This window comes from Pteropus medius, unplaced genomic scaffold (assembly GCF_902729225.1).
Source record: "Pteropus medius unplaced genomic scaffold, Ma_sr-lr_union100, whole genome shotgun sequence".
Lineage (NCBI taxonomy): Eukaryota > Metazoa > Chordata > Mammalia > Chiroptera > Pteropodidae > Pteropus > Pteropus medius.
Genome location: NW_024346062.1, coordinates 3,786,357 through 3,804,329, shown reverse-complemented (window position 1 = coordinate 3,804,329; position 17,973 = coordinate 3,786,357). Strand labels below are relative to the sequence as shown.

Sequence of the window (17,973 nt, the reverse complement as noted above, 5' to 3'; positions counted from 1 at the left end):
CAAATGCAGTCAACTTTTGAGGTTTTTAATTAGTTATAATTTGTTTTCTATTTCTAAACAGATAATCACCTTCATGTCTAATTTATATTTGTAACTGTATGTTCATTTTCCTAATGAGAGTCTTCTAAATAGTAGGTGTTTCAAAATCTGGGTCTGTCCCTGCAGAGGTCTTCCTGCACTTGAGGTCAGTTCAGAGTCGATTTCCCTGAAAACAAACATAAAACCCTCTTGCAGCTGTAGGATGAAATAAATGCAAGCTGCAAACAAAGAGAGAAGGTTGGCAAGTCCCCATCTCAACCACGAGGCATATAAACATGAGGTGAATTTAGCTAACTCAGTCTTCATTGTAATTTACATTCCGGAAGCTATCACTGTAAGACGGAGGGCTGTACTGGGAAATCAGGCTCAGTCTCAGAATGTACACACCTTCAAAAGAAGATGGATAGAGGGAGTCAAGGGTGTGGCAGCTACGGAAGGGAGGGGAAGATGAATCAAGGGTAGAATGTTTATCCAAATCTCCACAACCATATTCTCCCGGACCAGGACCTTCCTCAACAGCAGAAAAATTAACACCACATAAAGAGATTTTCATATCTCATTGGAATGATTCATTGAGGTGGGAATAAGAATATGCCTTGTTTAAATACAAGAATTTGAGACTATTACATAGATTTCTAAATCCAATGTTTCACATAAATGTGACAACAAACTCTTAAGGCCAGAGATGAGTTTGGCTCAGAATGACTCCATTGCTGGATAAAAAAGAACATTATGAGAAACTTATCACTGTACTATAGTTGAAAATGAAGTTTAGCTTCTTAACCAAAAACTGTAATAATATGCATTCTACAGTCAAGTATTTTGCTAAGAAAAAATTTTTTTCTTTTCTTCATTTTTCTAAACTTTTGTTATAACTTTTAAATTGAAGAGTTAGTATGCATCTTTCATGGCCTTAACACATAGACTTTTTAAATATCTTTTTTAACACTGTGAAACCACATTAATTTTACATATATAACAGGATGGATAAGTGGGTGGGTGGATAGATGGATGGATGAAGGAGGGAGTCAAGAGAGGTAGGGGAGAAGGTAGGGAGGAATAGATATCAATAGATAAAGAGTTGTTATTTTTAAAAGGGCTGAGTTTGACCTGGGTGGATTAAAAAGAAAAAGTTCCAATGAGAAAGGCTCTTTTCTTTAAGAGCAATACCTCTATCATACTGTGCACATTGATTATGAAAAGTGAAGTTTTTAGGGCCCAATCTCCAAGATAGAGGTATGAGATTTGTGGAGAAGAAAAAGAGAAGTCACCAAGTTCAGGGTCAAAAGAGGACGATGGCCAGTGAGAAATTCCCTGTGAGAGAGAATTAAATGTCCATGAACAGAGAATTTGAAATTGTTCCCTGGCCTATGCTAGTTTAGCCTATTGTTCCCTAACTTTCCATTAAAGTCTGTGATGCTCATGTCAACGTAAGACACCAGCTCCAGGACCTGAGAACAATGGGAGAAGATGAGGCCACCAGATGGGACCGAAAATCAACAGAGACTGGAAACTAGAACTAAAAGAAACAACGAGAACAGAAGTTACCACAGCTCATGCCACCAATCCACCCTCTTGCTGAATCAGTTGTCTGAGGAAAAACCTTATTTCTAACACTAAGGGGGCTCAAACCAGTTTATTAGGAGAGTAAATTAAAGGGTGACTCCAGAAGGCCAGAGGATTTGGGGATACCCAGGAGGCCAGCATCAGGGTTACATCAGTTGCAAAATAATAACCATTATAACGACTAAATTTGACCATCTACATTTGTTCTATTTTTCCTTCATAAAATATCAGAAGGGACAAACCGCATTTTCAATTCCATTTATTTGGAACTAGAAGTCTTGCTCTAGTACCATTTGGTCTTTATAAAATGTTGATGATCTCAGTAACTGAAAGCATCATATAGCAAACATTGCAAATTCTACTATACAGAGAAAAATCTGACATAAAGGCATATTGTCCCAAAAAGTCACAGAAAAACTGTTCATTTCAGTATCTTTCTAACTCTTATGTGTGAGGGCAAGAAAAGCACAAGCAGAGATAGAGGCAGTTCAGTATTCTCTCCAGAAAGTTGTGTTCCTTCCATGTGTCTCCACCAAAGAAGGACAAGTGGCTTCTCCACCCCACCCCCCAAAAGGAAATATGGAACATTAAGGTTTCTCTGAGGACCTAGTTCCATCAATTTTCTCCCCTCTGGAATATATACACTTTTTAATCCTTCTCTATACCCTGGTTCCTTCCAACCCAGGAGCTCCCAACTGCAGAGGTAATCAACTTGGTGTGTGTGGTGCCTACGTGGCTTGTTAGCAATGAGTTTTTATGTTTGCTTAAATTAAAGACTATTCAAGGGCTGCCCTGTAATAATACCACTCTCACATTCTGAGATACCTTTCTCACTGAAAAAGCCTCAGTCTGTTACCCGAGAATTGTCTGCCACCTGGAGCTACCTATTCCAGTTACCCATGGACCTTTAAGCAGCAGGATCTAAAGGATTATGGGGCTGTAGAGCCCTAAAAGTTGGGCAAAGGGTAACAATACATGGACATGTTTAGGGGAGTGTATTACACATGTGGACCTCATTGTTTGTAACGTCACAGCAGGCAAAAAAAAAAGCCCACAACCTCAGAATCACTGCCTTACTCTACAACATGCTCGCGCTTCCTCCATCTTATTAAAATAGCTGTTTTAAATTTTCTGAAAAACTGTTAGATATAAAACAGACAAAGCAACAAATAAACTTTGTCTAAACCTCTATGTAAGTCTGATACCCAAGAGAAAGCAGGCACTCTCAAATTAGGATCACTTAAGGAGGGTTTATGTACAAAGGGACCATTTATTAATGTCGCAGTAGAATATAGAAGACCCACAAGGAACAGTACAGTAACCTGGGGCTAGTAGCAAGAAACTTGTTGCCATCTCTGAGCCCTAAAGAGCAAGAGAAGTTACTAAAACCCAGAAGGAGAGTTACGTGGAGGAGGTCATCAAGAGAAGCAGGGATCTCAGAGAAGGAATGCGACCAGTCCAAGGTATTCCCTCTGGGAGAAAACTCCCTCTTTTCCATGGAGTGTGATGTTCATCAATGACTTCCTATTGACTAAATCCAAGGAATAAACACTCGTTGGTTCTTTTCTTGCCATAAATACAGGTATTGCAGCCTCTGAGGGCAGTTACTGACAATGGAAAAATAGGCCAGGATGCACTGAAATGGTAGGGTCAAAGGTGTATGGGTGGGACACTGACAGCATCTGCTAGATTTCCAATTTCCTATTTCTAGTCTGGACCTCTCTATTTTGCCCAATTCATACATCCAGCTGCCTACTTGGACCTCTACTACAGGACCTGCCTACAGGAATCTCCCGTCTCTCACTCTCATTCCTACCTTCACCTGTTTCTCCATGATTGCAGAGACTGGCGTCATCATCCACCGAGCACTGCAAATGAGTTACCTACCAGTCATTTGTGATTTGCCTCCTGGTTGCCAAGTCTAACTGAACAAACTTCCTACATACCTCTTGTTCCTTCCTCCCATGCCATTTTTTTTCTCTGAATTATTGCAATAATTGCATTTCTGTCTCGGTTCTACTCACACTTACATACCATGTAATCATGTTGCTAAAAGTCCTCTCAAGGGCATCAGAATCACCTAAAGTCAAGATTCTAACTCTTTAATTGAGTGAAATGATCTGTTCCCTCTCTTCATTTCCAGCTTCATCTCTCTTCCCTCCTCTAACTATATGTGCCTGCCCACATATGTATGTATTCATAGTTCTTTGCATACAATAAAGTCCAGTCTTTACATATGTTTCCATCTTCCATGTTTGTCCTTCTGCAAATTACCTACCTGGTCAACTCCTACTCATGTCAAACATCACTTTCTTTGCCATATTGTTCCAGACGTCCCAGGAAGACAGACATCTCTTGGGCTATGCTCCTGCAGCACTAACAATTACAGGGCATTAATCACATATCTGTTGGGTTGATATTAAAGGTATCCATGGGAATAGTGTTAAGTTCTTTACCTGAAGATCAGAACATACCAGAAGTAATGTAAAAATACAGATACTGATTGACGAGCATAAAATTGTTCATGATAATGCTCAATATGAAGACCACAGACCCTTTTTTAAGAGATCTCTTTTTATTCAAGGGATCTGAGTTACAAACAGTCGTAGCTCTGAAAATCCACTAAGATGGTTCAGCTAAGGTCTTTTAAAACCAGAACTAGATGATAATGATAAAGGTGGCATTGATGATGATGATGAATGAGTACGTCAGTGGCCTGCCCAGCCACATCTGTCATAAATCACTACCATTAACAAACACAATCTAATCTGATTAACACTCCTGCCCCTTAGCCCTTTGAGGCTGCTGTGTTGCTACTTGACTTCTGCTGCTCCAGCATCCCTCTTTAGACTAAGGATTCCAGTTCGAAGATAGCATCTACCTTCAACCACAGCCTAGAGGGCAGGCACTAGAGCACTTTTCAAAAATGCTGATGTTATGTTCCCAATGTATTGGGTAGTGCTATGACAAAAGGAGTATCCTCTGGGCCTTCACAAAGGAAAATAGTTATCGGGAGGGAGAACAGGTCATACATGATAAATCCATTCCTACATCCCAATTCTCTAAGTTATTAAATTTTCCTTTCTCTACGTTATATCAGGGGAATTCTGCTATCTCTGCTTCATTTAGTGTATGCCACTGTTAAGTCCAAATTTTAATCAACCGAGAAAACTGTTAAAAATACTCCCAGCTGCTCAAACCAGCACATTTAATCCAAAATCTAATATGAAAAACCAACTAAAAAAATTCAGCCCAACCTAAAATTATACACCTCACTGAGTTAGTACCTCCAGAATCCATTCTCACATATATTGCCCCATATCTTTTGCTGCATAAATTAGCAAAACCTTCGAATTTTATTCTCCCAGACTTGACTTTGAAATTGGTTCCTTGGGACATGCCAGAATGTGATTCTACTTGCCTAGAGGCATTAAGGAAAACTGACAAGCACTGGTGGTGCGGTCATCACAGGGTTTGTAAGCAGGACAGAAACAGATTCCTCTTTCAGGGGTTGCTTCTGCTACAAAAAATACTTAGGGGGGTTTGGGAGTTCAACATCCTTAAAGTCATCTAAATTTACCCCAAAGTTACTATTCCTATTACAAGGTTACTCTCTTTTATAATCAATGCTCTCATGTACATATAAGAGATCAGGCAATGCTATGAATTCCACCTGCAATGCAGTTTACCAATTTGCAGGATCAGATCTGGGTCTGATTTTTAGTTATGTCAGTCTTTTAACAAGAGTTAAGAGATCCTTGGAGATCTGTCACAGAAACTCTCCAGATCTTTAACCATGCCTTAAGCTGCGATTTTAAGATCTTGAGCTATTATTTTCTTTCTGTAAGCCCTCTAGCCTAAAGAGAAAGAGCCAGACTATTTTACAGAGCATCACCCATATCTGGGGAGACTATATATCCCAGTTTGTATAGCATCATCCTGTTTATGTCTGTTATCTTGGAATCACTGACACTCCCTTTTGCTTTCAAAAGTGTCCCTATTTGAATAATAAATTATGTTTACCCTTCATGTACCTATCACAGCAGCCATTTATACCACTAATGGACAGTCAAGGCAACCACAGAGAAAATCTGTTTCATTATGGGATGATGTGGGCTATCAGTTTCCCATTCTCTAATGCTAATAGAATCCCCACTGGTTTTACACCAGAGTCAGATAATCAATCCTAGATTCCCATCTTTTTGAAGATTTGTTCCCTACAATCATCTTTGTTACTAATAAGTATATAAATCAAGACTTAGTTGTAGAATACAGAATCTAATCCAAGTATTAAAACAGAAAGGAATTCACTATAGTTTTAAGGAGCTTACAGGATTCTGAGAGGGCTGGAACCAAACCTACATTCACAGCCAAGAATAATGCAGCCAGAAGAAATGTCCAACATGAGACTATTCTATCAGAAATCCCATAGTCATTGTCATTTGCTACTTGGCATCCAAGATGGTCCAAGATCCAATTTCTCTGTGCATGTCCACCTGCCACACATCATTTCTATCTTCATTCTAAGTGTTGTGCAGGAGTAGCTTCTTAGTAGAACCAAGGTCATGTGAGGAATTCTAATTAGGGAAATGCAATGTACTTTTTACACTTAAGATCTAACACAGAAAGTGTGTTAGAAAAGCTTTGGTGAGGATGCAGAGTGAGCCAATCTTCAGTATCTGCTAAGAACTGAAAAAGATTATGAGACAATCTATATTGAAGAAAGTGGTGGTAAGATTAGTGGTGTTTCCAGAATATCTACTTAGAAGAGTTTAGGGGACACTATCTCATTAGAAGGGGGTTTAAGGGATTTGCCTTGAAGCTGTGTTTGCATAGCACAACTGTTCTCAGTTGTTTATTTCAAGTGGTACCTCGGAGAGCTAACAGAGGTCTAAATCATACAAATAAGACAAAACTTGGCACTGCAACCAGAAGAGAAAGGTAAGATACTATCAAGATTATCACTCCTACTTCCCAGATTAAATGGGCTGCCTCTGAATAGCAAATGACAAGAAAACCTTTGAATGACGTGTTCTACTATATTGACAGGAGTATCCCCTAAACAGTTCTGCGTGAGAAAAGATTATTTTTATAAAACAAAATTATGACCTAATTTCTGAAAAATGCAAACTATGTTACAAAGTGTTTTAAATTTGGAACTTCCAGATAGCCTTGTATTTATTATTTCTATACTTATCACGTGCAAACTGGCAAAGGAAAAATGGACCAAGTGTGTTTTCCCTTCTTTATAATGCATATTTATTATTTAGTTAGTTAGTTAGTTTTTGGTCTACCTAACTTGAAACATCCCTTTTGCCTTCAAGGTAGCTTTGGGGTAATAATGGTCATATTTATCTTGGTAGGATTTCCTTGGTGAGAATTCCTTTTTCATTGCCCCAAGTCTATCTAAGTAAGTGAATCAAAATGTATTTTTATGCATGTACCTCCTCTTTTTAAAAATCAAGCCATTTGGTAAAAACCTTGCATCACAAGTCAAACAGCACAGAATAGAAACAACTCCTTTCAGAGGCTGCTGCGGACTTCATGAGGGAGAGGGGCCTGTGCTGCTACACATACATTTTGCAGATCTGTTGGCTTCTCAGTTCATAGCATTCAACTCCCTGGCTCCTCAGCAGCTCCTTCTCTTCTGCTGCATCTTGAACTTTCAGCTGGGGGAAGTGGGCTGGAGAGGCGATGAAGTCATAGTGCCGGTCCAGATACCGCAGGTAGATGAGCATGTGCACGGCATAAGCCAGAACTAGCAACAGGATGAGCGACATGGCCAAGCCAATCAGAATGGCTGGTGAGAAGGAAGAGGCACAGTCTCGGGCCTTGGCAAATTGTTTCCCCTTGATGGTAAAGCCTTGGATCTGTCAGGAAGAAGAGAAGAGCTGACGTGATCTATTCTCTCTTAAGATCTACTTCCCAGTTGGGCTAGGGTTCCAGACCCTTAATTAGGCAAATTAAAGATACTGTGACCATATTTGCTGAATAATTTAAACACATGATCTAACAAGTGTGTGTGTGCTTACAGAACAGTGAAACTTAATTTTAAATCAAGCCTGACCCAGAAACTCCTCTAGGATGTATGATTGTCATAATTAAGAGGCTCATGAAATTCAAGGCTCTTAAATAAAACCTTTATTTCAAGGCTCTGAAATAAAACTTCTTTTTAATCTGATTCTTAGAAATGTTCTCATTCATCTAAAACCATAATTACTGTAGTGTCTCTGAAATTCAAACACATTCAAAATTTTACATGTTAGTATAAATTTCCCAAAGAATTTTAAGTCTCAGTTCTTCTGCCTTTGATTCTGTTGACAGCAATTAGACAGAAAGAGTCTTTTAAGGGAAGATATCATGATTCCCAATGAGGTAAGACATAGAAAATAAAACCTAACACTTATTAGTAAGGTCTTTTTTTTTTTTTTAATGTATCAGACATCTCCTAACTCATTTAATACCTACAAGAACCTTTAAATTACTATTTTATCCCTATCTTATGGATGAAGTGACTGAGGCGCAGTAACTTGCCCAGCATTAAGTGCAGTAAAGCAATAATTCAAACCCAGGCAGTGTGGCTTCAGAATCGCTTCTCAATTTACTGCTCCATAAATATTGGTGTGTTCTCTCTTCTTCCTCTCATCATCACGTCTTTATAAGTTGTATCCTACACACTTGGAACAGTTTTAGGAATAGCTCTGTATAAGCAACCTCTCCTTATATCCTACCCAGAGAATAGAAAGGAAAGCTTTCCCATATGTGCAAATGCAGTTTAATTACTTGGAACCAGAAGAGGCTCAAATTGACAACTGGCCCCGATATCTAAATACTGTCACAATGAAAGAAACAAGGCTACAGAACAACTACTCCAAACGAGAGCAATCATTTGTGGAAGGCAGCTCCCACATTTAGCTGGCTTTTAGAATAAATAACCTTACACTGCATCATTTCATTTAGATGCCTAGTTGATTTTAAAGGAATATATCAGAAAGTTTTACTAAGTGCTTTACTAAGAATCCACTTTTATGACTTAAGTAGGCATGGTAGCATTTTTCCATGCTAAAATGATTAGAGCCACCCATCATGCCATATGACTTAGGGGCGTTGCTCGCCCAATTGTCTGTGCTCTAGACTGAATCCAAAATAGCTTCTGAAGGAGATCCTTGGCCTGGCTTCTGGGATGCTTGGCCTGCCCCCTCTATGAAGAGGCAAAGTAGGTTTTTCTTCAGACTAGTGCCTTAAGAGTCAAGCTCCTCAATTACAAAAGACGGCCTCATTTGATGCTGTAGCTCCAGCCAAAGAGCATGTCCTCACATTGCCACATAATTCTTAACAAGACTTGGTTGAGAACAGTATCTGTGGAGAACACCTGAATGATATGTTGTCCATCCATTTTCTGGACTAGAGATTGCAAGTACTCTGTATCTCACCCACAGGTGAGTTTTGTTTGGCCTAGAGTTCTGAATATCCTGAAAATTTCTCACAAGAATTCAGATTTCTAGCTTCTACTAAAAAGTCAGAAGATCTAGCAACACTGAATCTGCATTCCTACCAAGCAAAAATTGGATGGAATTGAATAAAATATGCTCCTTGTGATGCTGGCTACACTTTGCCAGTCTTCAGCTGGTTTACACAAGGCATCTGAGTTTGCCATACATGTTACATCACTCTATGCTTTATTTCTAGAATAAGCCAGATCAGCAAAGCTGCATATGTGGGATGCAGCCTTTTGTACACAACCTCCAACCACCATTACCTCTCCCTTGGATGGAGCTTGCATTCTGCCATTTGCTTCCACTAAGGGTGTTTTAACAAGGCCCACCTCTGACACTCAATGCTGTGCTCACTCTAAGGCCATTGTCTAAAATGTTGGCACATGTGACACAACACAAGGGAGGGATATACTTCTCACAAGCATATTTTCAGTAGTCTTATGGACCCCATGAACATGTAACTGGGCGATTCTTTCTTATGCTGGTTGCTCCACAGCTTCAGAGCCCAATTACTGAGCCGCCTCCAGCCAAGGCAGACAGATGGTCTTGAGGTTTTGTGTACCAACCGCACCAGTGACTCTAACTGAACTTTTATGCCTTTATTTTTTTTTACCCCTCATGTCTTTGCCCATTTTGCAAAGTTATGTTTCTTGTAGTGTGTCTACAAGTCACTGTTAAGTCATTTCTGGGATAAAGTGGAGGCATAAACCAGTCAATCTCTCTGTTCTAATTGGGTAAGATTGTGTGTGAATTATTCCTTGTTTTCATTATAACTTCCTCATTGGCCTTTTTGCCTACTTCTCTTTTTAAGGGGCAAGATAAATACATATATATTAAATTTCATTGGAGCTAGACAGTCCAGAATTCAAATTCTGCCTCTACCATTTACCAGTTATATCATTTTGAAAAATTATGTAATCATTAAAGCTTCAGTCACCTGATTTGGAAAAGAGAGATAATAACAGCTATCTTGCAGCATTACAATACATTTTGAAGACAAATATATAAAATAACTATAACGGTGCTGACACATAAGAGGGGACTCATAAGTAGCTGCTATTGTTAATCCATGCCTGGCACAGTCCTGCTGTTGCTGCATATATTAGGCCATGAATTCTTTATATTCATAAAGATAGGTCAGAAATTGAAAACTGAAAAGGTGAAAGAAATATCTTTCCCAGGTGGCTGAGAAGTAATTTGAAACCAAGTCTGCTGGGCTCTAAAATGCAAATTCCTTCCATACCCCAAACTGCCTTTCATCAACACCACACCTCTCCAAGTTAAGGGGTAAGATAAGTATATATAAATATACATAAATAAATACACACACACACATATGAATTTCCATTTATAGATGGGAAAGATTAGAAAATGCTCATAGAAAGGAGAATCCTGTGTGCAATTTCAGTGAGTTAGAAGAACAAGTTAAATTTTTTTTCACAAGTAAATAGGACAGAAGAACTTGACAGATGTCTCTCAGCCTGAGATTCTGGTGGTGAAAAGTACCCTCTTATGCCCCCATGCCTTTCCCAAATACTTTCAAGAGATCTTTGAGATATTTTTGACTCCCTGGCTGACAGTTCCTTTCCTATGCTAACTGCCAAAGCTGTCACTCAGGCTACAGATGTACTTCTTATCTTCCCTGATAGGATCACTGCTTCACTCCCTAAAGGAAATAAAATAATTGTCTGATAATTCCTTTCCCTAAAAGGGCCTCTCTCTCCAGGAAGTGTCAGTCACCAGGCTTCAGGCCACAGCTTCACTCTGGCTTAGACTGCTGGCATTCCTCCCCGATAATTATTAGTGACTGCATGAACCTGACTGTAAAAGCAAGAGGGGTAGGAGGTACACAGGGAAAGGAAATATCCTATCCTATTCCATTAGAGGATAAAGAAAAAAAATTAGCGATATTATTTTAAAGGTATCCAGTCCTCTATTTTCTTTAAACATCTATGTTTCAGTTTCAGGTGTTTTCAAACAAATACTGAGTTTCTTTGGCACCAAACACACAGGAGCATATGTTTTAGTTTATTACCTGGAAATCAACAAAAGTGATCTCCCACAGGCTTGACAGATCATCCATGTCACTGGGCAACAAGAGGGCATCGTACCGCGGCAGGCTGCTGACACGTTGGCAGTGGTAGGAATAACTTGATGGAGCATATATGCCAGTTGCATTAAAAGTTGCTTGGACTGAATTATTAAAAATAATCTCAACTTGGTGCAAACTAAACCATCTCTGCATGGACAACTTGTTGTAATTGGTAAGGGTGAATCTGAAAATGATTATAAAATAGTATTATCCCCAGAGCACTTCTACATTTGCTGACACAGGACATCGGCTATGAACAGTGCAATCGCGCCCTCTTTTGTCAGGTAGTAGAACCGACTCGAAGAGAGCCTTTCACTTTCCTGGTTCTGAACAAGCTTCCTGTCGAATGCAAATGAAAGCAAATAACAAGGCAGGCCCCCCAAAGTGAGCGATACTATTCCTACAAAAGGAAAAAGAGCTTGGCTTTTTTTTTCTGTTTTAGAATCAACACTTGATTTTATTATTGTAAAACAACTGAGAAAAAATTAAATGGACTTTACTATAGAATTAGCTAAATAATGGTCAAAACAATAGTACTAGCTCTTACTATGTGTTGAGCACCTATCTATGTGTTTTATGTGTATTTTATTTAATCTCCAGTACACCAGCATGAGATAGATGTTATTATTACCCTCATTTTGCAGATGAGGAATCTAAGAAACAGAGAGGTTAAATAAACAACTTGTACAAGTTCAGAAAGTAAATATTGGAGCTGGGCTTTGAATCCAATCTGAAGACCAGAGCTCTTATTCTTAGCCATTTTGGAATGGAATATTCTCCAGGCATAAAAACATTATAAGGTACATATGCCATGATCATTTTTCTCACTTAAAAAAAAAAGTATGACTCCATAGAAAAATATTATGGAAGGAAAGAGACGAAACGTTAATAGTGATTACAAATGGTGGTTGGATTATAAGTAATTTTAATTTTCTTTTTCTTCAAAGCTCAATATTTTCTGATTTTTCTGTTATCAATGGACACGTATTACTCTGCCTTAGTTTGGGATCCTACAGAAGCAGACCTTGAGACAAGGATGTGAACACAAGAAGTATTTTTGGAAGGTGATCCCAAATTTATTTGAGAATTTAGTCTTTCAAAATATGTAGAATAAAGAGAAATTATAAAAGAATGGAAAGTAGCCAAAAAGGACATGTTAATAAGTGAGTTTCCACTGTGGACAAATGGAGCTTAACGTCCATGGGGAACCCTGCGGGCCAGAGTGGAACACAGGCCTCTGAGTTACTCATCTGAGGGTGAGGGAGCTGGGGTACTTAATGCCTCTCTCAGTCACTGGTTGAGAGCTGCTGGGGTAGAGATGGGAGGCAGTGGGCCCCTCTGGCCAGCAAAAATTTTTAAAGGAAGATAGACTAGCAATTGAAAGTTGAATTGGTGGACTATAGTGCTCACAAATAAAATATAGTTAAGTAAAATGTATTTAAAGCTCCAAGGGCTGAGGCTCTGGTTCGAAGTTATTTTCTGTATAGTTCCTTACAGTAAATCACACATCATTTAATGATAATGAAAAAGTGTCTGTTAGCTGTATTCCCCAGCAAACAGTCAACGCAGGTCTACAAATGCCCAAGAGGATATAGATGGGTACTGACAATGTCTGCCATATGCCTTTATCATCAGAAAAAAATCATCATAAAGCTATTTTCCTTTGGGGGAAAAAGTATGATATGAATAAAATATTCCCCATTTCTATATGAAACATATATGTATATGTGTGTGGTCATGTTGTGGGAGTCTATTTTTCTTATAAAGTTTCTCTTAAAGGTGATGGCATATATTTTCTCAATTATGATCAGTGAAACATTAGTGTCCCAAATAAGCATTCTGAGGAGAGAGCTTTCCAAGGTTAAATGTGAGAAACACTAGGTTAATCAAAGTTACCTAGTGCAACAGTCTTTCTAAAGAGCCTGTCTTCACAGCAACCTTAACATACAAATTAACACTGTGAATCTCCAAAAGGAGCACATGGTGTGCAGTATTTCTCAGCCATATTTGACCATGACCAAGAATGCCTCTTCTAGGCAATCTTCACAGAGCAGAAGCATTTCACAGAACTTAAGAAAGACTGCCCTAACATATTTTGTTGGTTTTCAAGTAATATTAGACATGCAGCTGCTAAGGCTGCTAAAAGGCTGGTCTTATACGAAAAGATACATTATATTTTTATAATAAAAAATTTTAATGCCTTCAAACTGTCGTCTTCTCCCTTCCTCAGAGCAGTTCCTAAATGCTTGGATAAACCACTGTTGGCAGATGTATCCTTCCATACATAAACACAGAAAAATGTAGGCCTGCATTGACTGTCTGCTGGGGAATACAGCTAACAGACACTTTTTCATTATCATTAAATGATGTGTGATTTACTGTAAGGAACTATACAGAAAATAACTTCGAACCAGAGCCTCAGCCCTTGGAGCTTTAAATACATTTTACTTAACTATATTTTATTTTATTCTTTGCTCAGAGGAGAAGAGTAACACATTCTCACATTCACATGTTCATGTGTTCTCCAGGTCCCGAATTAAGGAAACTAAAGATGCTTTAGTAAAAACTAAAGAAGCTTTAGTAAAAACTAAAGAAAGCATTACTATAGAATCCCATCACGTAACACCACTGACTTTTCAGTGTAATTAGGTAGATGTGACATTTCACATGTCAGTGCTTAGCACATAGTTGGCCCTTGATACTTGCACATTGAATGAATAAATTATTTGGAGCTAATCTGAAGTGCTGAACCTCTGATACTCCAAAGTGGTATCCATACCTACCTTATATCAAGACCTTTGGGATTTTCAGCATCATCTAACTTCAGAGACAACCTAAGAAAACAGAAACAATACAGTCTTTCAAATTAGGAATAACCCTTACTTCACACTCAAAAATTACCTCAAAATGGATCACAGAGCTAAATATAACAATTAAAACTACAAAACTTATAGAAGAAACATAGAAGAACAGTTTTGCAATCTTGGGTTGGCAATCGTTTCTTGAAAATACACAAGTATATAAAAAAATGATAAAATGTACTTTACTAAATTAAAAAAAAGTTTGTTCTTCAGAAGACACTGTTAAGAAAACAAAAAAGGCAAGCCACAGAATGGCAAAAAATACTCACAACACACATATATATATAATGAACTTGTATCTGAAATATGAAAAGTAACATTAACACCTCAATAATAAAAAGACAACCTAACTTAAAAATGGTCAGAAGACAGGCACTTCACAAAGGAAGATATACAAATAGGCAATAAGTACATGAAAAGAAGCTCGGCATCATCAATCATCAGGAAAACAAAATAAAACCGTTAGAAGATACCATCAGTAATCAGAATGATTCAAACATTTCTATATACCCACTCTTAACCTTTTAATATATATATAAATATATTTACTCACATTTTCTGGAAAGTTAACACACAATTTACTCATAGCAACAACCAAGTTAGTTCCCTTTTAACCCATTCTTCCCCCTGATAACATGATGAGAGCCAGACGTCATCCTGCACATGCTGGGGTTTGTAATACAGGTGAGGAACACCAAAATTATGAATCTATGAGTTTATAGGAAAGAGACAGCAGTCCCCCCACCCAATTACCTCCTTTGTAAAGAGAAACATTTGTTTCCTTAGGGTCAAAATTTTTCCTTGGGAAGAGAAAAGGTAAGAATCCTGGGTACCTACCTCAGAATGTTAGCAGAAAGGTTTTACTAGCCTTTAGACGGGTACAAATAGTTCACCATAAAGGAAACAAATGACTGCGGTCTAACACCATAATATGTGCATGAACTGCTCTAAGGAGAAGGTGAGAGTCCTCCCTGCACTTCCATGCCCTGGAATTTCTCCATGATCCTAAACTCATTATTCCTTGACATGTTAACACATTTCTCTGAGGAGGGAAATCTCTTACTAACTCCAAGGCTAATCTTTTATCCCAGGTCCCAGTAAAACGTATTCAGAAATTACTAATCATGTAGAAACATAAAAACAGTCCTACACTGACCATACCAAGTGTCAGTGAGGACGTGAAGCAAGTGGAACTCTCATACAATGCTGGTAGAAAAGTAAATGGTACAACCACTTTAAAAAACACTTTGGCAGTTTCTTAAAAAGCTAAACACACACATACTATATATTCCAGCCATTCCACTTCTAGGTATTTACCTAAAAGAAGTGAAAATATGTGCTCCTACTAAGACTTGTACATGAATGTTTATAGTAATTTTATTTGGAAAATTATCTAAAACCTGGGGGGGGGGACAAATTTCCATCAAGAGATAAATGGATAAATAAGTTATGATATATGCATATAATGGAGTACTTACTACTCAGCAATAAAAAGGAATACGCTTTTGATACATGCAACAACTCAGAATATCGAAATCATTGTGCTAACGTTAAAGAAGCCGAACTAAAGACTATATACTATATGACTATATTTATATAAAATTTTAGAAAATACAAACTTATCTATAATGATAGAAAGCAGATCAGTGGTTTCCTGGAGAGGTGGGAGTGGCAGGAGCGATGGTGTACAGAGGAGCACAAGGAAACCTTTGAGAATGATTAAATGCTTGTTGTCTTGATTGTGGTGATGGTTTCATGGGTGTACACATATGTCAAAACTGATCAAACTGTACACTTTAAATATATGCTGTTTAGTATATTTCATTTATATTTCAACAAGGTTAAAAATAGGAGTGATAAAAAGCCGAACAACTAAAATAAAATGTAAAAAATTTAAATTCAAAGGATGACAATGCTATGACAATATTGTGTATAAGAGTTATATAACACCTCAGTATACATTATAAAAACAACAAAGCAAGAGTAGTTATAATATGTCCGATTACAAGTTTGAAAAAATACCACACATATATAACCTCATTAATTTGGTTCCACTTATCAAAAAACAGAAATGTCAACAGAAGTTTATTTTATTAAAATGAACTTAAGCCTCTATGTTTCCAATGTTCCAAGAACTTTCTCCAGCTGCCCTGATTTCAGTGAAAGCTGTTAACATGCTCACTGCAGAATAAAGAACATGAAGCCTGATTTCAACAAAGCAAACTGAACGATCATTCACTGAGAACCTTTTAAGTGCCAGACACCGCACCATAAACTGGAAACACAAGGAGAAATACAACCTAGCAAGTCACTCAAAAAGGAGCTTCTTCCACTCTTCTAAGCACCCTACCCACCCACATTCAAAATGGATTTTGAATTCTTGAGACTATAATTGCCTAAATTCAAAATACAGACAGATGCTAGGATTATGGTCTATTTGTAGGGCTTTTGGTATTTAAAAAGACTTCCGTAGCAAATCTGTCTGCCAACAATTTGCCTTTCTCTGAACATTTTGTTTCCAAGTGCTAAAACATGGTCATCTTTTTTTAATCTGTGCTTTTGACCTTACATGGGTTTGCTTGCGTTTTTCCTTTCAGAGACTCCCTGATTCTTGAGAACATCAGACTTCCTAGCCAGAGCAACAAAGACATTTCACTAGTCTGTACCATTCTCAGGAATCAAGGACACTCAGTCTCAGCAGCTGGTCCTTAATGCCTCACATCCTGGGAAGCCTCCCACTCATCCCTGTGGGTGGGCTCTCCAGGACGCCTGCACACTTGCCTGAGCAGGACTCCAGGAAGTTGATGCTACACACTCAGTTCTTGCCCTCGGTAGAATTCTAGGACTGTGACCAAGAAGAAAAAGATCCTGTCCAATCATTAATGCGTGCACTGTGGAAACCAAAGCTTCCCTAGGCCTCTCTACCAGGTAACTAGACATTAATTCACCCTAGTTATCTTTGGTATATTAGGAAGGTAATCTATTACTCTGAGTAGCACTTGATAAGTTCTCAAAGTTCTCATGCATGCATTTCCTTATTTGATTTTCACAACCCTATGACATAGAGCCAAGAGAGAAGAGGTAAAATGTCATTGCTAAAGATGTTTTAGACATCGGCTCTAATACCATACAAGTATGATCTTAGCAAATTTTCTAACCTCTACAAGCCTTGACTTCCTCACCTGGAACATGAATAATAATATAGTACCTGTCAATCAGAGACTTATTCACAATAGTGTTGTAAGGAATAACAGACATTGTACCTGTGAAGTCTTCATGGTACTGGCCCATTGTAGGCACTCAAGGCTTATTAATTACAATTATAGAAGCTACCATCTCCATCTCATAGATGATGATCCTACTGTGGCTCCAGCCTGTAAAGTCACAGAGCTCACTGGCAGAACTGGGCCTAGAAGCAAAGTTTTCATTCTTTCTGACTCTCGGTTCTCAATGATCATCAAGGTTTCTAAAGCTCAGCCAAAAGCTATGGTCCCCTGATCTTCCTCACAAAAACCCTGGAGTTATGATAAATGAAATCAAGAAGGGTCAGTCAGCCATGGACAGGCAAGATGATCCCCAGGCAATCAGCCTCTCTCTGCAAAGCCTACCACAAATAAAGTGCCCTGTAGGAAATTAATTAGAGCCTGAGGAAAAAGTTCTGAGCTATTAGCAGGGCTGGATCTCTTTGACAGTCTTGCTCTAACAGAATAAACAAATCTGGGAGGACTCTGGATGCTTATAATTACAATTCCCTAACTCCCTAACAAGAGATATTTATTCTGAATAACAAGATACCAAGACTTGTAATATAACTTGTAAGTTTATGTTAATATAATTCATTTTTACTCATCATCAAGAATTTTTAAATGAGAAGTTCAGGAATAAAGAAGTATTTCCAGCCAAAGGATATAAATATAAA

At 38.2% G+C, this 17,973-nt stretch overlaps 1 protein-coding gene across 15 annotated transcripts in view; it reads right to left on the bottom strand.

The window, feature by feature from the left end:
- Positions 1–593: 593 nt before the first annotated feature.
- The window catches only part of LOC120612497 (V-type proton ATPase subunit S1-like protein), a 42,432-nt gene continuing 25,052 nt past the window's right edge, over positions 594–17,973 (bottom strand). For 13 of the 15 annotated variants that reach the window (XM_039874990.1, XM_039874992.1, XM_039874994.1 and 10 more), the window contains 3 exons: positions 13,977–14,027; positions 11,137–11,377; positions 4,162–7,475 (listed from right to left, as the gene is read on the bottom strand). In XM_039874990.1, coding sequence (XP_039730924.1) covers positions 7,173–7,475; positions 11,137–11,377; positions 13,977–14,027 — 595 coding nt within the window. In that variant the 3' untranslated portion in view covers positions 4,162–7,172. The other 2 variants (XR_005655453.1, XM_039874988.1) reach the window with 2 other exon arrangements.